This window comes from Diachasma alloeum, unplaced genomic scaffold (assembly GCF_001412515.2).
Source record: "Diachasma alloeum isolate Michigan unplaced genomic scaffold, Dall2.0 Dall_scaffold_00428, whole genome shotgun sequence".
In the NCBI taxonomy this organism is placed as follows: domain Eukaryota; kingdom Metazoa; phylum Arthropoda; class Insecta; order Hymenoptera; family Braconidae; genus Diachasma; species Diachasma alloeum.
In genome coordinates this window covers 13544-41496 of record NW_021680567.1, presented here as the reverse complement: position 1 = coordinate 41496, position 27953 = coordinate 13544, and the positions used below count along the sequence as shown (strand labels likewise).

The 27953-nt window shown below is 39.1% G+C and overlaps 2 protein-coding genes across 2 annotated transcripts in view; one reads left to right on the top strand and one right to left on the bottom strand.

Moving 5' to 3' along the window:
• Positions 1-22810, top strand: part of LOC107042162 (FAS-associated factor 1) — a 218078-nt gene extending 195268 nt beyond the window's left edge. Inside the window, exon 6 of the mRNA XM_015263074.1 lies at positions 22502-22810. Coding sequence (XP_015118560.1) covers positions 22502-22582 — 81 coding nt within the window. The 3' untranslated portion in view covers positions 22583-22810. The remainder of the gene's footprint in view (positions 1-22501) is intronic.
• Positions 22476-26941, bottom strand: LOC107042161 (exosome RNA helicase MTR4). Its single transcript, XM_015263072.2, has 3 exons — positions 26720-26941; positions 26029-26127; positions 22476-25948 (listed from the first exon to the last, which is right to left on the bottom strand). Exons 1-3 carry the CDS (start codon positions 26827-26829, stop codon positions 23104-23106), a joined length of 3054 nt encoding a protein of 1017 aa, XP_015118558.1. The 5' UTR covers positions 26830-26941; the 3' UTR covers positions 22476-23103.
• Positions 26942-27953: the final 1012 nt, after the last annotated feature.

Genomic DNA, 27953 nt, shown 5'->3' with positions numbered 1-27953 from the left:
TAACATGTGAGTTAAACGTTTTTTCTCACTATGACTCGCACTCCTCTTCAATAATGCATTAATTTTTTTCGAATGTCCTCTGATGTGATTAAGCCATTGTTGAATTTCCCTGGGTCTCCTATTCGTTTTCACTATTTGATACACATCCTCCAATGACCTCAATAATCTTTTACACGCGTCAGGATCCATGTTGTTCATGATAAAGACACTAAAGAACTAGCGGCGAATCAAGGTAAAATTTGTTTATATACATACATATGTGGGTGTGCCTACGCTTGTATACTCTGTAAAATCTTACGCGATTGGTTGAAAAAGAATCATGTGACTCATGGAAAATTATTAACAAAATAGCAACATTTTTTGTTCGTGGGAAAAAAATAGCTGAAAAATGGCTTGGATAATATTTACTCTTTGCGGTGCGATAGGACATCAAAGGGCCTGAAAACTCCGCTCCAGTTTGTCACACATCATGTTCTTAGGGTTGTGAGTACAACGTGCGCTCCCAGGTAAACCGAAAAAGTCTATGTAAACAAAAGATTGCGTTCGAACATTTTCCAATGCATTTCCATTCTTATCAGTTTACAGCAGATGGAGATTTTTCGGAAACTCCTCCTACTACAACGTGTAAAATTTGTCGAGGACTATGCCAAATTGGTGGGGGTACCTAAGTGTTTGAATGACTGATCCTCCGCCTTAGCATATATACATACTCCCTCCCCTTCTTTTTAAAATAAATATTTATATATTGATATCCTTATCAACAACAATTTCACACGAATGGGAGCGGCAAACAGGAAAGTGNGAAAGAGTGAAAGTTTTTATGACCTTTTTTTTTGCTTTTAGCTCCTTCCTGTGATGACTCATTGATATCGCAGGAATTTGAAAAATGTAAACCCTGCAAACTATTGTGACCCTCCTCAGATATTTAAAGTAAAGAAACCGCGAATCAAAACCGCGATTCAAATCCACGAATTAAACCGCGAATCAAACCGCGAATTACACCGCGATCCCGCGAATTAATTAACCCTTTCATCNTGTACTGAGAAGTTTGGGTGTACTAATTGATTAATTAATTAATCGATTCTCGAATTTAGCCGTGATCTGCAGAATTCATCTGCGAATCAAACCGCGAATTAATTAACCCCTTCACTCACCCACTCGCGGGGTGGATTGAAAAGTTCACCGAGAAGGTCCTTTGTAACGCAAAACCGCGAATTAAATTGATTAACCAGCGAATTAAATAACCCTTTCATCACTTCCAGGGGAAAAAATCGTGAATTAATTAATCAAACCACGAATTAAACCGCGAATCAAACCGCGACCCCGCAAATCAAACCGCGAATTACACCGCGACCCCGCGAATTAATTAACCCTTTCACTTCGAGGGGAAAACTCGCCTATTAATTAATCGAACCGCGAATTAAACCGCGAATTGAACTACGACCCCGGCAAATCAAACCGCGAATTAAGCCGCGACCGTCTGTTTTTTAACTCTTGTTGTTGACGTATACTATCCCCCTTCAAAGTTTGTTGTCGTGGATTAGAGTAGCTCCTCATGAGCACAAGAAAAAGTGAACTGATGCTGGAGTCTCGAAATGGAGACGTTATATAATCAAGCCCTCACCCCACCCCCCTGAAAATTTTTCAAGGTTTGTGTGCTCATGTATATAGATTAATTTATGATCCTCCATTGTGTTTTCCTGGAATCCATAAAAAAATGAAAGTTTTTGTGACCTTTTTCCTTTGAACCCCTTTCTGTGATGACTCATTCATATCTCAGGAATTTGAAAAATGTAAGTGACATTCGATGATTCATGACCTCCCTTAATTTTTTCATCATTTCCTGGAATCCATTAAAAAGTGAAAGCTCTGATGACCTTCTTGCTTTTAAACCCTTTCTGTGATGACTCATTCATATCTCAGGAATTTGAAAAATGTAGAGGTAGCATTTGATGATTTAAGACCCCCTTAATCTTCTTATCATTTCCTAGAATCCATGAAAGAGTGAAAGTTTTTATGACCTTTTTTTTTGCTTTTAGCTCCTTCCTGTGATGACTCATTGATATCGCAGGAATTTGAAAAATGTAAACCCTGCAAACTATTGTGACCCTCCTCAGATATTTAAAGTAAAGAAACCGCGAATCAAAACCGCGATTCAAATCCACGAATTAAACCGCGAATCAAACCGCGAATTACACCGCGATCCCGCGAATTAATTAACCCTTTCATCACTTCGAGGGAAAACCCGCAAATTAATTAATCAAACCGCGAATTAAACCGCGAATTAAATTGATTAACCAGCGAATTAAATAACCCTTTCATCACTTCCAGGGGAAAAATCGTGAATTAATTAATCAAACCGTGAATTAAANTTTCATCACTTCCAGGGGAAAAAATCGTGAATTAATTAATCAAACCACGAATTAAACCGCGAATCAAACCGCGACCCCGCAAATCAAACCGCGAATTACACCGCGACCCCGCGAATTAATTAACCCTTTCACTTCGAGGGGAAAACTCGCCTATTAATTAATCGAACCGCGAATTAAACCGCGAATTGAACTACGACCCCGGCAAATCAAACCGCGAATTAAGCCGCGACCGTCTGTTTTTTAACTCTTGTTGTTGACGTATACTATCCCCCTTCAAAGTTTGTTGTCGTGGATTAGAGTAGCTCCTCATGAGCACAAGAAAAAGTGAACTGATGCTGGAGTCTCGAAATGGAGACGTTATATAATCAAGCCCTCACCCCACCCCCCTGAAAATTTTTCAAGGTTTGTGTGCTCATGTATATAGATTAATTTATGATCCTCCATTGTGTTTTCCTGGAATCCATAAAAAAATGAAAGTTTTTGTGACCTTTTTCCTTTGAACCCCTTTCTGTGATGACTCATTCATATCTCAGGAATTTGAAAAATGTAAGTGACATTCGATGATTCATGACCTCCCTTAATTTTTTCATCATTTCCTGGAATCCATTAAAAAGTGAAAGCTCTGATGACCTTCTTGCTTTTAAACCCTTTCTGTGATGACTCATTCATATCTCAGGAATTTGAAAAATGTAGAGGTAGCATTTGATGATTTAAGACCCCCTTAATCTTCTTATCATTTCCTAGAATCCATGAAAGAGTGAAAGTTTTTATGACCTTTTTTTTTTGCTTTTAGCCCCTTCCTGTGATGACTCATTGATATCGCAGGAATTTGAAAAATGTAAACCCCGCAAACTATTGTGACCCTCCTCAGGTATTTAAAGTAAAGAAACCGCGAATCAAAACCGCGATTTAAATCCGCGAATTAAACCGCGAATCAAACCGCGAATTACACCGCGATCCCGCGAATTAATTAACCCTTTCATCACTTCGAGGGAAAACCCGCAAATTAATTAATCAAACCGCGAATTAAACCGCGAATTAAATTGATTAACCAGCGAATTAAATAACCCTTTCATCACTTCCAGGGGAAAAATCGTGAATTAATTAATCAAACCGTGAATTAAACCGCGACCCCGCGAATCAAACCGCGAATTAAACCGCGAACCCGCGAATTAATCAACCACCCACCCACCCACTTTCATCTGACCCCCCTACTGGGCCCCACCGACCAGGTCGACGCCGAAAACGTTGTGCTCGAATCGGCATTACTTAACTACTGTTCTCGCGTCGAAAAAAAAATACAATATTGGAAAGTCTATTTCGACATAATACTCCAGAAGACTGATTGAAAATGCGATCGAAAATGCGTTGAATTTCCTGTTGCATTTTCTTTCTCATGATTTTTTTCCTCTAGAATTTTGAGCTCACATTTTACGTGAGAATTTTCATTCACATTCTTANACCGCGAATTAAGCCGCGACCGTCTGTTTTTTAACTCTTGTTGTTGACGTATACTATCCCCCTTCANATGATAATGGTCCCAGGGACTATTTACATTCTTTAGTAGTCCTTTTCCCTTTTCAAGACGGATGATAATTTATATGTTCCTTAGAGTGTCCAATCCTAGATGTGAAGAAGAACTTTATGTCCATTTTACAAACAATTTCAAAAATTTTGGTTTGGAGCAAAAGAACCATTCTCTTCATCTTCAGTCCAAGAATTTAAACCATGACTGTCAACCTTAATAATAACAATTAAAACCAATTTTATCAATTCGTTTGACTGAAGAAAAAATGATTGAAAAAAAGGACTCCCAAAATTTCTCCCCAGAAAGACTCGTTATGAAGGTAATCAAGTCGTCACTTCAATTTTCTGCTCAGAATATTCCCTCCCACTTAAAGATACATGTCTCGATCAATTTCTTTGGTTTTATTCTGAAGGAACATTATATCGATCCTTTAAACTATTCCCAAAACTTTATTTTTGGAAACTGACGCGTTATATTAGTACTACTCCACCATTTCCTTTTTTCCTCAACACCTAATCACTCGAAAAACACTCATTTATTTTCCAAACAATTCTCAAAAATCACTTTGGAGCGCAAGACACAATTTTTCTCTTCTTCAATTCAAAAACGTTAAATATCATGGTTTAGCTCAATAATGAAGCGTGAAAAAAAAATATATGGAATTTTTTGAACGAAAAAAAAAGAAATTGAGAGAATTTTCTTCCTAAAAACACAATTTATGAAGGCAATTTCACATGTAACAATACGTGGGAAACTTCCTTGTTTGTCTTTTTACTAGCCCCCTACTGATTTTTCCCTTCCCTCAGTATCTAATCACGCAAAAAAACGTCCCCTCAATTTTCTGCTCAAAATGTCCCTTCTCATCTTTTCTGTAGCATTTCCTTCTTTATGATTTTTCTTCTCGAGAATTTTGAGAAGAAAAATCAAAATTAACATTTCATGTGACATATGTTCAGCAATTGATCAATTTATTCTGGAACTGTCGTATGGGTTCATTGAACAGTTTGATTGTACTATCGCTGTAAACCCAAAAAAACATAGGAGCGTGGAAAATGATCATGCACTTCTTATGATATGGTTGATGCTCGTCATTTATCATTGCATTTTTTTCGATCGTCGTCTTCTCAGTGTCACTTCCAAACAATTGAGTACGATTATACTCGGACGAATAATCCTCCGTTATAAGTTCAATTATGTTTTTTAGTAGTATTCACTCCACGTTCATTAAAAAAACACAAATTGAATAACAAAAGAACTTAAGTCTGAGATTCTTATGCATTAAACCAATTTTGTAACCTCCAAACGTGCTCCGAAATGATTTAAAGGGCCCGGAGTGAGAAGTGGTGGGGGGAGTACCTCTCGGTAAGATAGACCCGATAAACATTATTCATTATCAGTTAAAAAAATGAACGGATGAATTTGGTGTTGGGCCACCTTTGACCATCACAGGATTCTACACATAAATTCATATGTTGAATTTTTCAAAAAGATGCATCCCTACCACTGGCTGCAGGTGAAATTTTTGATTATTTATAATTAATCGATTTTTACCACCAAAAAGCTAAAAGTGGACTACCTTTGACCACCTTCGAACCACCAAGCGATTGCAATAATCCAAATTTGCATTCCCCCCTAACCCCCCGCTAGCTATAAGTAGCTGGAGCCATTCGCAGTTCCGGCTTTATCCCAGTCGCATCGTTTTTGGAGGAGCTCAGGGAACCGACGCCGTGAGGACTCCTCGTGGACTCAGGATCGGAGGGAAAATGGTAAGGATATCCCCTGATGCCAAGTGCACACTCCCGAAAGGGCAGTAGTGCACAACTTCCCCCGAAAATCCGTAGGAGGACCATGGGAGGCGAATGCGCAGGCCACGGCATCCTCGAATGACGACCTCGTGCCCTCTCCGGAAAATTAGTATTTGTAGAACGAGAAGTGCACCAAGTGAGTGCATAATCGGTTCACAAATACTCTCTTTATATGTAAGAAGTGTACGTGCAGTGATAAGTGGGGAATTAATCAATAGAATGGGGATTATACGTGCACGCATGCCCTCTACGTGGTGTGGATGTAGCTGGGGTGCTGTCTTGGCATTATTTCTTTGCTCGAAAGAATTGACGCCTCAATTGGGAGCGCTTTTCGTCCCGTAGCATTTTCCCTAATATTTCATTCCCCTCATTATGATTCTCCGTCGAATAGAAGCTCGTGAGCTCCCCATATTTGAGGTGACGCCACGAGGCTTCTGATTGAGGGAAAATTCGAAAATGCGAACTGAGGGCACCCTGTGAGTGCTCATTCCATTCCTCGAGTTTTCTCCGTCGGTAAATATTTGTTTTCATTCCCCTTTTCGTTAATTCCTCGTCGCCAACAGTTTTGTACATGTATGGATCCTCATGCACGCCGTTTCCGGTGGTGCAGAGAGATCATACACCGTCAGGATTTTTCCCCCTTCTTTCCCTCTCTCGCGAATATCTCTTTCTCTCAAGGTCCATACGTCTACTCTTCCTCTCGGGAATATATTGTAGTAAATGAATTTGGAATTTCCGTTTATTTTGATAAATGAAATAAATCACGGGGCAATTTAACGTAATTCTCATGCCTCAGATTTAATTAATTTTCCGATCTTGGTCTTGAGTATTTTGAATATTTCTTTGGGTTGCGCGACACCTTTTCCTAAGACCGAGCGACCGATCCTACCCAGCTCTCCGAATTCCTCCGAGCTAGTCGAAATAATTCCGCAACCTCTCCCTTCGATTTTCCCTAGTTATCTTTGAATCTAGTTTTCTTTTCGTTTGGTTCCCTTTGGCTGCGGTTCGTTGATACCGCCGTGTTGTATGTGGGTTTTTTAGTCTAGAGACTTTTTACAGAGCAGTGAGTAAGTTGCCCGTAGAGCGCTAAAGCACTCTGCTTGCAGGAAGCGGGAATCTTTAAATGATGAAGGCGACACTTGATAATAATTTAGGTGAAAAACTTGTAACGTTTAATTGAAATAATTGAAACACTTGAGACACGACGAAATTTCCAAGAGATGTTCTCTCTTTGCTCGATGAGACAGGAGTGCTCTTATAACTACTTTCTTATCCTTAGGCCACTGCACAGAATTTTATTAACACTAAGTTTCCATCCCCGCATGAGGGTAGGGAACCAATGAGGTCGCTCTACGTTAGGTGGAGGGCGTAGTTACACCCCCACAAGTTCTAGCTTAGGCCCATCCCTACTCTAGCCACGTCATCGGTGGCGCTGGGCCCAAAACGCACGCAAAAATGGGGGAGGGAGGTTTGGAAGACTGGCGAAAATATTTGAGAGAGAGAGAGAAAAGGGTCTCCGGGGTTTTTCGTGGCGCCGAGGAACAAAAGAAAGGGAAAGACATTTTCCAGATGTTTAGGGGGAGAGAGAATAAGGAGAGGAAGGACAGAATTTTGGAGTGCAGAATATTTGTCAATGGCTTTAGGAGGGTATTTTACGACGGGATTAGGACAACTCGTAGAGTACGTGGAGTCTTCATGTTAGTATCAAAACTATACAAAAAAAGGACAATAGCTTTATTACTGGAACGGAAAATAAATTCGTGGGCGCCAGGATGTCGTCGGGAAAGTAAAATCAACAGATTTATGATAAGGTTTTGGAATTTCGAAAGACGAACGAAAATTAAAGTGGAGAGGTTTTATTGCGGGATTAAGAATATTTTCGAGAGAAAATATTGAAAGGTTTTCGGGGCTATTACTCTCGCTATTGTTTGTCTCGGGTTTTTCCATTTGCCACATACTCAATTTGTAATTTTTCTATTCTCGATTTTGTTATTTTTATTTACGTTCAATTTTAGTTAACTATTTGTTCCCACAATTAATTCGCTTTTGTAATTTCAAATAAGATTCTATATTTTACCGCGAGAATGAAGCGCCACTAGCGCGTTACTAGAATTCTAGTGTATAACCAGGGTTATACACAACAGCCGAAACAAAAATCAACTGGCGCCCGACATCAGTTCCTCAAAAAAGTAGCGGGCTTCTCGTTTTCCGGTTATGGCGTTCTATCGTTTCTACGGTTTTCGAGAACTTCGGGGAATATCGAAATGGAAGAGGCCGAAGGTGACACATTACGGCTACCCTTTAATATGGGATTTTCTGCGGATTCAAGGCTTCGGATCCAACCCGTTGATTTTAGTCTACGTTGGGAAAAATCGCCGTCACAAGCGGTCACATCAGGGTCATATGAGGTTCATATAGGGGTTATGCGGCTGTCATATAGGTGTCATAAGGAAGTCGCGTGTGGCTCATATAGGGGTTCCATGGAATCACCCACAGTATTGGCCTCTCTTGATTTAAAGATGAGACATTTCTACAGCTACGAGTCGACAACTGCTGATGTTACCGGCACCATCCTCATATAATTTGAGCCCAGATTAAATCGATTTGCACAATTTTTTTTTTCGTTGTGACAAAAGTGCATCGGTTACATACATAGACAGTCTCATACATTCGGACAGGATTAAAAAACGTCATATTCCGGTTCCTAAGTCCGAAATTAATTATTTCAAAGTAAAATTGAAAACTTACATTTCAAAGATTACAATCTTTGTACACGACGTGGTACACCACGTGGAGGTAAAGTCTGCTTCGCATCCCTTGCGCTAAAAAAAAAGAAAAAAATAGCGCGAACATGTAAAACAACGCGAACGAGTGAAATATCGTCAATTTCACTGGCTGAATACATCTTGATGTGTTCAGTGAAATGATACTAACTTGATTCTGGCTGAATTACCACTGATAACAATAAAAGAATCCTAGAAGGAGTAGGAAAATTTTTTGTTTATTTTTTACATTTGATAATTCCGGTTGGTAAACAGGTCAACGGAACAATTACACCAAGGTGCGCCAAGGATATTTGAATCTTCAATTTGACCACACAACTCTTTTTTGTGGCAGTTTTGGAGCAAACTTAGGGGAAATTACATGAATAACGAGGTATCTGAAAACAACTCATCAAGATGAACAAGTTTAATTGGGATGAAAAATGCGGCTATTTGAAAAAAAGCACTTTGTGCTTGCAGCTTGCAAGCATGAGCTTCAAAACTCAAAATAATGAATGCATCGAATGTCCCCCTTGAAACCCTACAATTTTTGTATTGAACCTTTTTTTGTTACTCGCCCGCCTTGGGAGATATTCGGCCGCATGTTTTGAAATTGGACACCCTTTGTACCACTCCACCCGCCTTGGAGCACATTCTCAGGTTTCATTCCCTCCGCCATCATACCTCCCCCTGCAACCCCTCGTAAATTATCAATTTTCGCGATTTTCATTATTTGTTTAACTTTTTTTTTTATTCAATCAACGCATGAGGGTGGCTCAGTCACATTGGACAACTCCCTCCCCTTGTTGGGTAAAATTTGCGACCCTCCGCCATCGGATCTCCCCCTTCCGCCCCCTCGTGAAATGTTAATTGAGGAAATTTTAATTTTTCATTCAAGAATTTTTTAATTTACTTAATTAACATATACATATACTAACAGAGGGATGAGGGGTAGCTCAGTCAGTTTCAGGAACCCCCTCCCCTAGTTGGGTAAAATTTGCAACCCTCCGCCGTTGTACCTCCCCTTTCCACCCCCTTACAAAGTCTCAATTTTCGAGATTTTCATTTTTTATTTATGAATTTTTTTTATTTAATCAACGCATGCTAACGGAGGGATGGGGGGTGGCTCAGATAGATTCTGAAACCCTCTCCCCTTTTCGAGTAAATATTGCAACCCTCCGCCATCATATCTCCCCCTGCACCCCATCGTAAATTCTCAATTTTCGTGATTTCCATTGTTTACTTACCAATTTTTTTTCCGATTTTTTTAAAACTTTTTCTTAAATGAACGCATGGGGGTGGCTCAGTCAGATTTGGGAGCCCCCTACCCTTGTTGGGTAAAATTTGCAACCCCCTTGTCGTCGTACCTCCCCCTTCCACCCCCTTGTGAAAGCTTAATCAATAGTTGGCTAAAATTTGCAACCTTCTATCGTCGTACCTCCCCCTTCCGCCCCCTCGCAAAATCTTAATTTGCGAGATTTTCATTTTTTATTAATTTTTTCTGATAGATTCTGAAACCCCCTCCCCTTGTTGGGTAAAATTTGCAATCTTCTGTCGTCGTACCTCTCCCTTCCACTCCCTCGCAGGCTCAATTTTCGATATTTTCTTTTTTTATTTAACAATTTTTTTTATTCAATCAACGCATGCAAACGGAGATGAAGGGTGTCTCAGATAGATTCTGAAAACCCCTCCCCTTTTTGAGTGAATTTTGCAACCCTCCGCCATTATAGCTCCCCCTGCACCCCCTCGTAAATTATCAATTTTCGCGATTTTCATCATTTATTTCACTTTTTTTTTTAGTTAATCAACGCATGGGGGTGGCTCAGGCAGATTTGACAACCCCCTCCCCTTGTTGTGTAAAATTTGCGACCCTGCGCCGTCGTATCTTCCCCTTTCACCCCCTCGTGAAATCTTAAATAACAAAATTTTTTAATTTATTTAATTAACGCATGCGAACGGTTGGATGGGGTTGGCTCAGATAGATTTTGCAATCCCCTCCCCTTGGCTAGAATTTGCAACTCTGTGTTATCATGCCCCCCCCCTAATAAACACATAAATTAAATTAAAACAATGTAAAAATAATTATTATTATCTAAAGTTAATCATAAGAAAATATCTCCGATGCAATTCCTATGTTCTGTGCACATTTGATTACCTAAAATGAAATAACAAAACATGCGGCAACATTGCACACCCGTTAACTAGCTCGGCAGACGACTGGTCAGACCAGCCTGGTCTACGACTACTGTCGACTTTACCGATCCGAGCGGGAAATTGACGCTACCGCCAACTCGCAGCATTCGCCCTACAAGCTTCTATCATCATTCTTAACACTAAAAATAATTTCATCCAATTGATAAATAACAATGCAATTAACGGTACCAATATGAATAAATACCTCATATATCAACTTTTATAATGTTTTTAGGGGTCATTCCCCCTTTTTTAGCCCAAAAATCGACAATAAAAATCAACGACGCTATACCGTCATTGTACCGTCGTTATTGGATCTCCAGGGAGTCAAATAATATTTTTTATAGTTTTTTAATTTTTTTCCTACATCTTTCATGCATCAAAAAAATTTTATATGCAATTTTAATAATAAATGGAAAATAATTAATTTGTGTAAAAAAAGTGGCAACGTCGGCCCGACACCAGTTGTTTTTCCTCGGTCGGAGTTGGTCGGAGTTTGTCGGCCTGCCACACTCCTATGGAGGGGTCTCGCTGTACGTAGTCACACGCATAAACACATGTAAATTTTTTCCATCGATATACGTTTATCCAAAAAATTCATCACCCACGTCATTATAATTTACTATTGCCAAGCTAAATAATAGTAAATGAGTTCCAGGATCTCTGTGTGAAGTGAGACCTCACCAATAATACCCACATGAGTGACAGTGCCAAGTGTTATCTCTGTATTCGGCTTAACCTCAAACAGAGATTACTGCAGAACCAATGATTTCTCTCAAGGGGAAGCGTGTTAAAGAGCAAAAATTTCATGAATTTTATTGATATCTGTTATTGAGGAAATTATCTTCGGATATCATGATGTTCACAACGATCCTTTATTCATCTTTGCATTTACCGCGTTTACCCCCACCCGATCAGCCTTGGCCGAACATTGGTACGCGGGAGCTCGATAACCAAGCCCCAGCCAGCGGTGGCCCGGAGCTTGGTCATTGGGCTCCAGCCGTTGCTGTAATTGTAAGGGTTAAGTCGGAAGGGTAAGATGATGAGAATGGAATCATAGGGGTGGAATCATAAGGGTAATATCTGAAGAGTAAAATTGTAAGGGTTAAACTACACTAATGGAAAGAGGTGAAAAAATCATAAGGCTGACATTGTGAGGGTTGAACAGTAAGGGTGGAATCTTGAGGGTAAAATTTTAAGGGTGTAATCGTAAATAAAATGGTGACATTGTAGGTATTGAAGTCACATGTTATTCGCTAATTATTACGAAAAGAAGAAGAATCGTCATTCAACATTAATCATCATTGTTATAATTATTATTGTAATTAATAATTATTATTATTGTTATTCATTATTGAATTAATTTACCGATTAAACTATAGTTGAATCACTTAATATCTCTATGAACTGAATAATAAAATGTTCAAGTCGAAAAAAACCGAGATGGAATTAATATGGACGATTTAAAGTAGAGGTTTTATGAATTGCGCGGTAGGCTAGTGGTTAGGGCGTCGGATTAGGAGTCGCGAGGTCGTGGGTTCAAGCCCACGTAAGGGTAATATTTTAAGTTAACAAAATCGGTTTTTCAGCGATGATTGCGTCTGGGTTTGGTAGGTAGGACGCATCGGCCGCCAGGCTTGGACCGAGCCCGGCCCGTTCGTTTTTTCCTACCTGGGATAGTCAAACTTCATGAGAGTCATGAGGGTTACAAGGTGAAGGTCATATAGCATGAGGATCAAACATTACGAGGATCAAATAGTTCATACGCTAGATCTGGTTCTGTATGCATAATGGAATTGAGTAAATGTTATTATTGGAATTTACGTTTCCGGTGATATTGAATCTGAATCCGAAGTCTATTAGTACGGAAACGGTTGCAGATAGGTAGAAAAATGTTTCAAACAAAAAATTTCTATAATAATAATGTGTTTTTTTCATGAAAATCAGAGTTTATTATAAAAAAACAAAAAGACATTTAACGGTTGAAATATTCCCCATTATTTTCGATGACTTTACTCCACCTCACTGGCAACTGACGAATTCCTTCGCGAAAGAAACTTGGCGGTTTTGACTCAATAAATTCATCGATGCTTTTTCGGACCTCGTCGATTGTTTTGAAATGCTTATCAGCTAGGTGGTGTTCAAGAGACCGAAATAGGTGGTAGTCGGATGGGGCGAGATCAGGCGAGTAAGCAGCGTGAGGGAGAACCTCCCATCGAGGGGCTATTCATTCGTGAAATCACTGTGTCACTTCGGACTGAAATCATGTTTGAAATCACATGAAATCTCATGAAATCGGTCGAAATCATGTGAAATCCGCGAAATCTTTCGATTTCATCGATTTCACGTGATTTCAAATGAAATCACATGAAGTCAGTGAAATCACACGCAATCAGTGAAATCGCGTGAGTTAGGACACTAAAGACATGACAAATAGAAAAATTTTCACTCACAAGAATAAAAAAATTCAACTATATGGAATAGGTAAAACACATGGATTATTTGCAATTAAGTCAACGTGTATTTTAAACGAGGTTTTCACCAACGTTTGTGTTGTACTCCAGACACAATTCCTATGAGACAAAAAAAACAAAAAAATCGAAAACACGAATTGTAAACTTATAAAATTCTCAGAAAAAATCGAACAATGAATATTCTCAGAATTTCCCAAACCGACGTTGAACGCGTTTGAGCTGGCACATTTGTACCAGACGCGAAGCAGTAAGCACAATTATTCACGAAACGTCTAGTCGTCATTCGTCAACGGTGTGTTATCGATAGTACGCGGTACGTTGGGTCCACGTTTACGGGAAAATGTGTGATACAGATATTTTTGAAGGTGAAACATTTTGGGAAGTTTTGAGGAGTGAAACAGCGATTAATTTACCACAACATGTGAAGAACATTTTAAAATTCAATGGCTTAGATCACCCAGTGGCTTTCGGCGGAATCACAGTGGAGACTCTTGATGGCATGGAAATCCACGCGAGGGATGTTCTGAAGGAGATCTTGGATCCCAGCGAGAATTTACAATTGATTTATGGTCCTTATCATAGGAGACCAGAAAAATTCCAATTCAATGCTGGGGAACGTACTATGTTGATGAAATTGGTTGAGTCAGTGAAGGACAAACCCTTGGATTTTTGGAGGCCTAAAAAAGAGAAGACTCTAACGAATGTTCAAAACAAATTAAGGATGAGATCTTCCTTGACAATGTCCGGTCATGAGAACATTGAACTTGAACGCCAGAAACTTACTAACAGAATAAAAAATGTGGTGAATACATTTTTTAAAACTCAGAATGTCATTGAACGAGGAATGGTGCGACAAGTCTCAGTCGACGACTTATCTGTTAAAGTTGTGGTGCTGGAACAATATCAGGGAGAAAATTTACCCCAATCTTTCACGTACGAGGCTAAAATTCAGTGTATTTTATGTTCACGCGTTACGGAGCTAGCGAAAGTTCCAGCTACCGCGAAAACTAGTAGTCGTCGGGTAGTGAGGAATTATGAGAGACACTTGAAGAGTTGTATTAACAAGAGGAAAAGATCCGATAGCACAAACATAGCCCAGCCTACAATCACACAACTGAGTAAAAAAATGAGACAGGACAATGAAAGAGAGCAGCTTCAGAACTTGACAACAACAGCCAACACATCGAGATCCTCTATCCCAGGTATTTTATCTCGATTTTCATTCATTACTCTGACCAAGACTGACCAATGTATGGAAATTCCATTTTCTCGTTTATGAAATTCCGTAAAGACAATTAGGATAGAGTTATTTTTGTCTTTGATCACACGTGATAGTTCAATGAGGATAATGATATTCCTTCGAGATTAATATTTATTTTCCTAGATTTTAGAATTAACACAAGTGAGTGGAGAATCAGAAGTGGAAAATCAGCTAGAAAAGCCTCCAATTACACCAGAGACACAGCTTGTTCTGTCGAAAGATATTTCAACTTGCTTTACGAATAATTGAATGAATTATCGGGAATGAATTTTCGAAATGAATGAATAGCATTGATTTCCACAATCATTTTCTTTTTTCCTTTCCAATTGTAGAAATGACTGATAACAGAGGAAATGATGAGTCCCTGCAGACAGAGTTATCAGTACCAGAGTTCAGCCAACATTGTCTGTTGCAGTCTCCAATCTCAGGTCCATCAGATCCTCTGATTTACTCAACGTTACAACCATCTACGGCGTCAACTACTAGTGATTCACCAATCCATGAATACATTGACCAGCAAGTACAACCCTCCACTTCGATTTCATCCACTCTCAGACAATCTTTAAATATGATTAATCATCCCGAGACTAATTCTGATTCGGGGGAATATTGAATCAGGGCGATTGCCGAACGAATCGTCCTGATCGAGTAATTGCAAAAGTGCAGAAACGTGACAATTCCCGGCGGACTCGAAATACTAAAAAGCTATATTCGTCAATAACTGAAAATCAGACAATCATCACAAATTATTTTCCCGTTTTTGAACAAGTACAGAGACTTATACTCGAAAATCACAAATTAAATCTCATCATCACGTCTTTCTTAGAACATAAAAATGATAAATCTGAGAAAATATCACCAAAAGAAGATAACTATGTATTTTTAAAGAAACTACAACAAGTAGCGACTGGACAGTGTCGGGTTAAAGGTAATCAGCGATATGACGATGGCCTAAAACTTTTTTGCTCATATTTATTCACAATTGGTGGGACGTTGATGTACGAAACATTATACGCTAATCTTCCTCTTCCTTCACCGAGTACAATTAGTCGAGTTATTGATGAGAGTGATTGTCATATCGCTAAAGGTGTTTGTAGAGTTAAAGAATTAAAAAACTTTTTACTGTCAAGAAATTTACCAATGATTGTATTTCTAAGTGAGGATGCGACAAGAATTACTGGTCGCATACAATACGATCCTCAATCTAATCACTTAGTGGGATTTGTCCTGCCCCTCGACGCGAATAGCATGCCCGTGCCAGGTAAATTTGCTGCCACATCGGCCAGTACAATAGAAAAATCATTTGAATCAGGGAAACCCGCTAGTTTATCTATGCCATTATGGCTCAATCTATTCACGATAATGCACCCACTTTCTGTCTGTTATTATTCGGTACTGATAATAAGTTCACGTATTATGATGTACGTGCTAGGTGGCGATTCATCATAAAACAATTGGGTAACGAAGGTATCTCAGTATTGGGGGTATCATCAGATGGAGATCCTCGATTATTGAAGGCAACGAGACTCGAAAATGGGCTGGGTACCGAGAAAAATGCTGTAGTTTTTTCGGAGACTCATTTGCCATTTTTTCACACTTTTCTCAACCCAGAAATTATTACCATCCAAGACTGGATACGTTTGGGAAATTTCTAAGAAAGATGCGTTTAATGCTGTTAAAGACTTGGGCATGGACATGGAGATGACAGATTGCATGCAAATTCCCGTAAAATTGATGGAAAATGAAGATTTTTTTATTAAAGACCTGGATGATTTGGAGAATGTTGAGAGTGAAAACATTGATAAGGGACTGAATATGAATGGTGATATTGACTCAACAGAGGAGTTGGTAGAATTGGTGCGAGATTTGACAAATCTTTCTAGCATCAAAGAACCCTTAGAATTTAAAAGCGTAAATGTAGAGAAAACTAGTCTGTCTCCTGAAAGCCCATTCACTATTGTTACACATAAATCAGGGATCACGTCTGTGATACGTAAATCTTCATTGTGTTGGCTCTTCGATAAGGGGCATTCTAAATTGAGCACTGATAGATTAGAAAGGATTAAAGAGGGTGAATTGATGAAATACGACGATAAGAAAAGGAATTCAAGTATTAAAGATGAAGGGACTGGCTTTATGAGACACTGTGAAGAGATAAACATAGGTGATTAGTGTCTGTACAAAGAGGAAAATTATAAAACTTGTTTATTAGGATTAGTTTTGAGTTTTGTTTATTTGGATGGGAGAACGATAAAATCTCGAGAGTACTCCGGATCATATGCCCGTGTAAAGGGTAACGTCAGAGAAATAGGTATACTTTGTACTTGGTACATTCTAAATAAGGAAACAAAGAATCTTGACATGCAACCAATGACTACTCATGGCTATGTGAAAATTGACCAATACCGTCAAACAATTTCCCCCCCAGTCATTTCCAAAGATGGTTTGCAAGTCAATGAAAAAATATATAAGGATGTTGTCAAATATTTTTAAAATAAATGATTTATTAATTGAATTTTCATTTATCTGAATTATCCCCTCCTATATGTGAAATCGAATAGTTGAAGTCAAAGGAAATCACTTGAAATCACAGAAATCATTTGAAATCGTGAAATCAGAGGAAAAATCCCAGGTAATCAAATGATTTCATTGATTTCAAGAAATCGTTTTGAAATCAGATGAAATCAGATGAAATCAGCAATCACTGAGTCATTGAATTTTTGAATGAATAGCCCCTCGCCTCCCATCCTAGTTCACAGATAATATCTTTAGTCACTTTGGCGACATGCGGTCGAGCGTTGTCATGTTGGAGAACCACTTGTATACTGCCGCTGCCAGTATATGGCCTCTTTTGCTCCAATGCATCATTCAAATGAATAAGCTGTTGTTGATAAACCTTCGCAGTAACAGTTTGGCCAGGTTTAAGTAGCCCATAATATATCGCACCCTTCATATTCTACCAGATACTCAGCATCACTTTTCTCGCATAGATATTGGGTTTCGGAGTCGACGTCGATGGTTCGCCGGGATTCACCCACGATTTTTTGAGTTTAGGGTTGTCGTATACCACCCACTTTTCATCGCCCGTAATGATTTTGTATAAGAAATCTTTTCTTTTAAATCGAGTGAACAGAGATAGCGCCGTCTCTAGTCGTCGCTCCTTATTTTCGGGGCTCATCATGAGGAACCCATCTACCCTTCTTTTGAATTTTGCCAAGTTGATGTAGGCGATGAGAAATGCAGTGTTGAGTCACTCCAAGTTGTAGTGCAAGCTCTGTTTGGCTTTGAGCAGAATTTTCAGCCAAGAGTTGTTCGAGTTCTTCATCGCCGAAGTTTTGCGGTTGACCCGGCCGTTCTCGATTCGAAAGATCGAAATTTCCGTCTCTAAACCTCTGGTACCACTTTTTACACGTTTTGTGTTACAATGTTTCTTCCAAGAGCACTACAAATCATTTGAGTAGCCTCAGCAGCATTTTTCTTTACTTGAAATGCAAAAAGAATGCAGTGCCTCAAATGTTGCTTATCGACAGACATCGTGTTTACTACTATTTGTTAAGGTTATGTAAGAAGTATTTACTGCTTCGGTAACTGAATACTACCAATATACAAAATATTGAAATATTAAGTTTTTGAACGCAATTATAAACCACGAAATATAGGGGCACCTTATTTATTTGTACACCTAATAATATCAAAATGCGTCCGGAATTGGTAAACCTGTCGAGTGTTTTCTCTCTCAGTTCCATGGTCCAACCACTGAAATATAACTATACTGGAAGGTGTACTGCCGGGCTGAACGCGTGAGGAACGGTTTTTGTGAGATAGCCTATTAAGCTGAGGCCTGGTGAGGCCACCTGTCCTTTTCTATCCCTCTGCGCATGCGCTCTAAGGGCTAAACCACGTGATGGATCATCTAACTAGAAAGTTTAGCCGTCTGTATACCCGCAATGTTTAGCCCGTTTTGCCCGAGTTCGTTGTAATAATCGTCCAAAAGTTAACACGCATAAAAAAATAAATTATGAGACATGAACTGTGAAAAAAATAAATCCGCATAATTGAGGAGATAATTCAGGCATTTTTCACCAACCATATCAAAGTTATTTCCGTCTTCCCATTCTGTACTACAGACATTGCATGGGTGTTGTAAACCTCATGAGATCAAGATTATAAAAACAATTACTGCTGATTATATAAAAATGCGATTGAGAAGTTACGCTAAAACCCAGACAGTAGAAGTTTTAGGCTCGAGAGCGACTCTTCGACAGAAGTTAACCAAAACAATTCTGTTTTATAACGCTTAAATGTTTATGAATTGTTGAAAAATGATCATTCACATGGAATGAATTGTGCATTTATCTAGGAAATGATTAATTCTAGAAAAAAATATCATGAGAAGTTTTTCGTGGCTGGATAGATTTTTGACAAAAACAGTCTTTTGACATTTCCTCTCAGAATTCGCATTACTCGTCTTGACATGTTCTCAATATGTAGCCCTATTCCACTGAGCGGTTGCCAGTATTTCTTGAACGGACTGTACGACAAGGACAGGTGGCCACACGAATTTCTTTCTCTCTTGCACAGAACCGAGAGCTCAGTACACCTTCCCGTATAGTTATATTTCAGCGGGTCCAAACCATACCTTTCCCATGATGCTCACTGACATTCGAATCATGCGCCTGGGCGTGAGGGCGTACTTGCCCGGAAGCTCATAATTTTTCGAATCATTTATTCAAATAACTTCCTTATGAAATCTGAAAAAAATCTGAAACTTATACATGTTCTCAAGGAAGATTTAGTTTATCACCCACTAGTTTTTCTTCAATAGTTCTTTTTTTTTTTTGGGTGCCATGGAAATTTCCCTAATTGAAAGTGAGGTAACCTCGGAGGTTATAGCTGGAAGGGTTACGAAAACATCCAAATTTCATCATTTTTTTTCTTGAGACTGAGATCTGAAAAAAATATGCAAGAATTCTTAATGATGCAGCATACTCAGAATTTTCTCTTGTGAATTTTCCAATTTTTTTTCACTATTTTGACTTTTCAGGAAAAACACCTTAACGGTTAGGTGTAGAGAAAAATTTTAAAAACATAATCGATTTATTTCTCTTTATTTCTAGCGAGTTTTCCGATAAACGCATCGGCGCGCCGACAGCTCACGGGCTAACGCGCCGCCCGCTTCACTCCCACCTCCACAACTTTTTATAATAGTCAGGGAAAAAAAATTCTAGACAAAGAATGTGTATTTTTACATGTCAAACAGATTTTGTTTGAAACTGTTTTCCCTATCCGCAACCGTTTCCATAATATGATGGTGTAACAATTAAACATTTACTCAATTTCAGGGCCAGTGTATGGACTATTTGGCCCTCGTGAAATGTGATCGTTTCGTTATGACCTTCGTGACCCTTGTGATGTTTGACCATTCCGTTGTGATCCTCATGAAGTTTGAAACCCTTCAGAGTTCGCACAATGAGGGAATCCCAGTATTTTTTTTCGATTTTTTTTCTCGCGTAAAAATCCCGTAAGTGAAAAATTTCTAAACATTTGTATTTCTATTTTCAACTAAATTGAACGCATGGAAAATTTTTTTGGTCCATACTCACACCAATCAATTATTAAAATCTTTTGAAAACTAGACTCACAGAAAATCGCCGTGTTTACCCTCTAAATGTCAAAAATTTGTACCTAATGAAATCTAATTCTAGGACTATCGGTCGACTATTCTTCTTTTATATCCCCCGTTCCTGTTGATTGAAGGTTCGAAATTACCCATAAACGACAAACAACTGATTTTTCCCTTTTTTTCTCACAAATTCGCAAAATACACGGGGCTGTGGATCGCCCACCGTACAATCAGTGACGTGTGGCGGAAAGGTGCGAGCACTGAAGGGTTAATTAGTATATTTCGTCACTTAGGCCGAAAAAAACTTTTCTGGCGAATATGAGGTTTGCAGCACGAGCCGAAGGCCAGGGCTGCAATCATATTCGTCAGAAAAGTTTTTTTGTCATTCCGGCCGTGAGGCAGCGCTTCACGGACGCTCCGCTCCACGTCCGTGAATCTCTGCCTACGGCCGTCATAACAAAAAATACTGTTCGTCATACGGCCAAAAAAAACTTTTCTAGCTCATATGATTGCAGCCCTCGCCTTCGGCTCGGGCTGCAAACTCATATTCGCCAGAAAAGTTTTTTTCGGCCTAGTGACGAAATATACTATTATGACGAACAATATTTTTTGTCATGACGGCCGTAGGCAGAGATTCATGGACGCGGAGCGAAGCGAAGCGTCCGTGAAACGCTGCTTTACGGCCGGAATGACAAAACGATAATATAGGGTTACAAGGAAATACAACGTTCAAACATGTTAATATCCTTAAAGTTGTGTCGTGTTATCAGTGTTGTTGTGTCAACACCTAATACTACGTTGAAAGACAATTCCAAGTTTTTGGTTTTTTGAGGAGATTCGCATAAATCAGGAATAGGGACCATTAACCAACCAAATCACTCGGAAGAGTAATGGTTCTTGCCTCTCTCTCTCTTTGAGTTGTGGATATAATCATAACGAACAAAAGACGAAGATGTGGCGTCATTGAATGCTACCCTCCCAAGGATCAAAGAAAATCTTTCCCACGAGTGTCGAACTCCATTTTTTATCACAATGTGTGGAAAGTGGGCCTTTAAGTACGCAGAGTGAGCGCACAATTTCACTTTACGCACAAGGGATGAATTAGTACATTTCGATACTAGGGCGCATGAAAAATTTTCTGGCGAATATGAGTTTGCAGCACGAGCCGAAAGCGAGTGAAAATTTTTCTGCGCCCGTGTGTCGAACAATATTTTTTGTCACGAGGGTCGCAAGACAGCATTTTAGGCAGGTGTACCTGTGGCGTGCCGCCACAAAAAGTATATTGTGTTACTAGTGCGTAAAGTTCTACTTTTATACAGGCACCTGTAACGCATCCTATGTTGTGGTATCTGCCGAGTTCACGGTTTGGAATGGTAGTGGGGGTAATATTCTTCTTGTTGTGCACGAGTGCGTAAAGTTCGAGAGCATGCATAAACTGAATTTCGAATACGTAAAGCGAAACTTTACGCATGTGAATTTTAAGTACGTAAAGCGAAGCTTTACGCATCAGAATTCACTTTACGCACACCGTGCGGAAAACAACCTCTTTACACAAACTAAACCGTTTCGAAAAATTGGTTACTTTATCCCAACATAAAAAATTGGCAGCTTAAATTTGAGCGATTACAAAGCTTTCATTCGGAAGCAAAATAGTATATTTCGATACGATTGCGGGCAAGTGTTTTTGGGATCGTGGGAGGTTTATAGCACGAGCCGAAGGCGAGTGATATAATCCCACGAGTCTAAAAACACTTTTCCCGCGAGTATCGAACCCTATTTTTCATCACAGTGTGAGGGCAGTGGGGTTTTGCGCAAGCTCAGCGCGCGTAAAATGTCACTTTACATACAGCGTGATGAAATAGTATATTTCAGCACGTGTGGGGCAATTTCGTCTTTAACGTGTGTGGGGTTTACAGCATGAGCCGAAGGCGAGTGATGTAACCACACACGTTAAGGACGAAATTTCCCAACAAGTATTGAACAAAATTTTATGTCACGAAGCCTGAAACCGGCTGAATTAGACACGAGACGCGAAGCGTCGAGTGTGTAATCCAGCCAGTTTCAGGCATGAGTGGCATAAAAGAATATTTAGTAAAGCGGTAGTCGAACAACAGACAGATTCACTTTAAGGTTAGTTTAGGAGGAATAACTCCGAATCTATACTGTAACTCTTGATTTGTTTTAGATAAACTTTCCATCAAGATTCCACTATGGGTCGATTGCACCAAGCGCTGTAAGATAGTTAAATCGTTGGGTTAAATTTATTACAATGCAAACCTTATGGATTAAGTGACCATGAATTGGGGATTTATTTAACCGAACATGGTGCAACTGACCCGATCTGTCAGATTTCACAATATTCTTCAAAATTTGGCCTGTCAGTGGAATTGATATACCCCAATTAGCTAGTTAATTTATATATGAAATGAATATCCAGTCATGTAATGTATAATTTTTAATGTTATTTTTATTTTTTCATCTAGCTTACGTCCATGGATACCAAGCTCACTCTATCGGAACTCAAATTCTGCACACAAGAGACTGTAATTTTAGAAGAAAGATAAGTTATTGAAAATGTTTTTTCGTATAAAATTCAAAATACAATAGAAATTTTAATAACGGCGGTTTCTTTTCCTATAAAAAATTGTATTTATTTTATGATAATTCATTTTTTTCATAGTCCGATAACAATTCGAATATGCTGTGTTTTATCCTAGAATTTAAAATTTATATGCTGTACTTTTTTCATACTATATCGTATTAAACACGAATGAAAAATGTCGGCTCTATTTTATAAGAAACAAATAAAAAATAGTCAGAAGATCAATCAAGTGGAGAAACGATCGAAATCGTAAAGAAAAATTGTATTTTATCTCCGCAGAGGGATCCGCATACTCATGATTCGTGTATTGTATGTGTTAAGCAGAGCATTTTTTGGAAAAAATTAAAAACCTAAATATTCAAATAAATCCTTAATTTCATCCACCACTCTTCCACTTTCAGACCCTTTATATCACTTACATGAATTCAATCCACATTTAAATGTCATATTCATATAATAAAATATATTCTACAATAATTTTGATCATAAATACAACGAGGCCGCAAAGACGATATCACGTTTCATAATTTTGATAGCCTCACTGAATTTATTTTCTAAATCAGTATTCCCAATATTCTTCGCAGCTTGCGTTAATTGCCTTAGCACTTCCTCCAAACGTCTCATGCATCTAATGATGGATCCCTCAAAAATATCCGTCATCTTGCAGATCTGAAGAAAACTTGCGCCTTTGCACCAGGCATACACAACATCCATTAAGAATGGTTTAAACCTTTCTACATAAGAATCTTCATCAAGATCCAAATTAGCCTCTGAGGAGACTTTAGAAATCCTCCTGGCAAGATCCTGCATCTGTCTCAATGGTCCACTCAGCTCATTAGTCGCTCTTGGCATTTCTGAAGATTTCTCATCACAAACAAAGCAACTCAACAGTGCAGCAACTTGTGGTATATTCAGAGAATTAAATAGACCGTTGAAAATCATCTCCGTAAGCAATAACTCATCAGCGCCATTTAACTCACACGCAACTCGTCCCTTAAGCTCGATTACATCTGCAGCCGTGCAGTAAGCCATCCTTCTCAAGACCCTCTTCCTGCACTTCAATTCATCCATCTGCAAAACCGACTTCGCCTGTTTCAGCTCCTGCTTCGCCTGTTTCAGTTGTTTCCCTACTTCTTCTTTCTTTGAAAAATTATCGTAAATTACATCAAGCTCTGGATGCTTGTGCAGAGGATGTGCGTACAGTCTCTCCTCTAATATTTCAATCTTCTTCACAATGTTTTTGAACATCGAGTCCTCTATTCTCATCTCGGTTATTGGATTCAAAAGTGGAGGACCATCCGGAAATCGTCTCTTTACTTCCTGAATCGTCTTCAAGACACTCCTACGATTATCTGAAGGTCTCAGATCTTTGGGGTAATAGAGTCTGAGCGAACTTATTTGTGAAATCAAAGTATGTAGAACGGGGACAACTTCAACTTCACCTTCCTCACCCCTGGCACACGGAATTGGAGCGTCTTCTTTGGAGTTTTTCGATACGTGGAGAAGAACGTCAACAATTATAAGTGCACTTTCTTTGGGATTTCTAGAGTTCTTCTTTTTGAAGTTCACTACGATTCCCCAATCGAATGTGTGTTCGTTCTTTATCTTCACCATCCTACCAGGCTGTAAGAATGGTACAATGTACTCCGGTTTTGTTAAATAACTTCTGAAGTCCTCTCCTAGTTTATCCAACTGTTCCCTGATGTCGTGGTAACAAGCAATTTCCGTAAACTTTCCGACTTTGATCTCATCATAAGATTGCTGTAGTTCTTTAACTTTATTGTAGAGGTCAGGAATAGAGGCTTGATTCTGGAATTGATAGAAACTTCGCTCTAGCATATATTCTGGGTTGATTTCCTCGACTCGAAGGAGATTCAGGACCATGTTATAGGTTAGATGAAAAGCTGAATTGATAGGATCTGCTTTTCCCTGAACAATTGCCTTCCCTACTGCAGGACTGACTTGTTCATCAATCATCAAGATAACGATTCCTTTTTCATCAAGGCCTCTTCTACCAGCACGTCCAGACATCTGAATGTATTCACCTGACGTGATCCACCTGAACTCTTTCCCATCAAATTTCCTTGGGGCTGTGAATAAAACTGTCCTTGCAGGCATGTTTAATCCCATAGCAAATGTCTCAGTCGCGAACAATGCTTTGATCAAGCCCTCACCGAAAAGGATCTCCACAGTCTCCTTCAAGATTGGAAGCAAACCTCCATGATGGATTCCAATTCCTCTTCGCAAGAGAGGAAGAACATTCTCCACTTGAGGTAACTTTTTATCCTCCTCGCTCAACACATCCATTGCATTCCTGAACACTTCATCTACTAAGAGTTTTTCTTGAGGCGAATTAAAGTCCAACTGTGCCATTTGCATAGCATAAAGCTCGCAATCCTTTTTAGAAAAACTAAAAATGATGACTGGAGCGAAGTTTCTTTCCATGATCATTTTTACAATTTTGAAGATGTTGGAAGAACCAGAACCACCTCCTCGAAACCCTCCTTTCCTCCCCTTTTGGTCACCTTTAGAAGCTTCACCAGACTTCTGAAGACAAGCCATAGCTCTGTTGAAATTATCTTCTTTGAACTGGCCATCTTCGTTTACTACTAAGTGAATGCCATCGCCTCCAGCAGGAAATATGAAGTGTTGCAGTGGGGTTGGACGGTAATCAGTATAAACTACATGGCAAGGTTGATGGTGAAGATGCGCCACCCATTCAGCGAATTGGCGAGCATTGGGAATGGTGGCTGAAAGGAAAACATAGTGGACATTATCAGGTAGGAGGATTAATGTTTCCTCCCACACAACTCCTCGCTCCTTGTCCCTCATGTAGTGGATCTCATCGAAAATCACCCATCCTACTTCTCTCATCACTTCGGATCCTCTGTACAACATGTTTCTCAAAATTTCTGTGGTCATGATGAGGACACTGGCTGTTGGATTTATCGTAACATCTCCTGTGACGAGTCCGACGTCCTTAAATTCTTCGTAAAATTCTCGATACTTTTGGTTGCTCAGAGCTTTGATTGGGGTTGTGTAAATCACTCGTTGCTTGTCCCTTAGAGAACATGCAATTGCGTATTCAGCTACCACAGTTTTTCCTGCCGATGTATGGGCTGAGACCAGGACTGATTGATTATTCTCGATGCAGAGGATCGCTTCTCGTTGGAAAGGGTCGAGAATGAATTTGTATTCTTTTGCTGGAGAGCCTGTTTTAATCTCAAGCGGAATGTAGTCATGGTCGGGGGGGACAGCTACTTCGTGGGTACATGACTTAATTGTTTCTATTTTGTGGATCTTTATTTGAGAGACTAATTCATCTAGACTGTGGATAAAATCAATAATAATTAGTTTTGAAAAAATGAGAATTATGGGGAGATGGAGTAAATAAAGAGGGGTTATTACTTGATCTCATCGAGAATCGATTCCACTTTTATCTTCTTTGTTTCCATGTCGTCATCTTCATCACGCTCGCGTTTGAAATTTGCTTCAGTTTCATCTTGCCTGAACTCAATGAAAAAGATGGATTAATTCTCTGTCAAATTTAAAAAAAAGGAATAAGTCCAATACGGCATTTTTATTATTCATGCTTAATCCCAATTATCTTCGAATTGAATCATTTTAGATGGAAATAAGAGTAGATCTTTTTTTCAATTGAGGAAATCTTGGACCCACCAGGAATTTTTGATTTTCTATACGGAGAGAAAAATAGATCAAGAATTATTATGCTGCCCACCAACACTGAGACATAAGAAGAGGTCATCGAAAAATTCGTATGTGGAACCCTAATTTTGCGAGGGCTTTGCACCATTTGTTCGTGGAATTTCCGTAAAAATTAGAATTACACATATGACTTCTTCGATGACCACTTCTCATATTCCAGCGTTGGTGGGCAACACACTAATTTTTGGAAGGACTTACAAAATTGTGGTCAATTTTTCTCTCCATGTAGCATAAAATGTACAATTTTTCTAATGATTTAGTCTTTTGACGAGATTCGATCAATCAACTCACTACATTTTACCACATCGATACACATTTTATGAAAAAGTGGGACAAGAAAAGCGTGACTTGAAAAAGATGTGTGGTGTTTTACTTTGGAGTGGAGCTTTTAGACTCTGCCTCAATGCCTTGTGGAATGATTTCCACAACACTGTCGTTCGCTTCTTCAAAAGCATCGAACAAATCTGTGTCGAAATCAGCCATTTGTCTGAATGTTTATAAACATATATCTACTTATTTTCACTTGAATGTTTATGAATTTCGAGGACACGCGTGCACATGCTTTCCGAAGGTTAGATTATTATTATTATTTGATGTTTCGTGGCCCCCACGGTCGTAAATACAGGCAAAGAGGATTGACTAAAGTAGAGGCTCAGATCTCGGGGTTGAAGTGACCCCAAGCCAAAAATAGTTCGACCCCACTGGACTGATGGAGCCACGGTCGAATCTGCCGGCTGGGCGAACCAGAGATAATAATAACAGAGATTATAGGGGAGATGAGCAGGGCCAATGTAAAGTATTCAACAGCAAAATTCGTAGCGGTGGCGCATGGACTACGATGGAGCTACGGAACTGTTGGTATGGTAGGGCCCGAGCATAAATTTGTCGATAACCGGAAAGGGGTTCTCAATACGGTAGCTCCTCGCATTTTGTAATAATTGTCAGGGATGTAAAATCGAACATATTATAATCAATAGTATAATGAATGCAGAATCTAATGATCTAAAAGTCTTTTCCTTTTTCTCGACATATTTATTATTGACACGTAGGTCAAAAAATTCATAGAAAATCCCAGTACTGTCGCTGGAAAACTCTATAATTTTCCAGTGATTCTATTGAATAATTGTGCAGATTTTGTTTTTTTTTTACTATGGTAATGTTCGATTATATATATTTATTCCCCCCCTGAGTGAGAAACGAATATGTATCGCGCTCACTCCCACTCATTGTCGTCTCCGTCGGGTTGGCACGTGCCCGTCCTCCGCCAAACTTAACGAGTGCGAGTGAGAAAGAAAATTGAGAAGAAGGAGAGAGAAATCATTCCAACTCGTTTGAACGGTTGGAACGTTTTCGTTGTTCTCCAGCGATCTACACATAATGGGATTAATTCAATAATAATAGATTAATGAATAAGATTTTTCGCAGATTATTGCGAGATTTAGATGAATGGTTTGTCTCCTTCAGTGACCATAAAAAATTGTCTCCAATCGACAATATCTCCCGATGGAATGGAACGATGTGAATGAATCAAGTATCAATTTGAATCTTTAAAAAATTAATCGAGAGTGAAAAAAAATCAGGGAATTCCACTCTGACATTTCTCTATT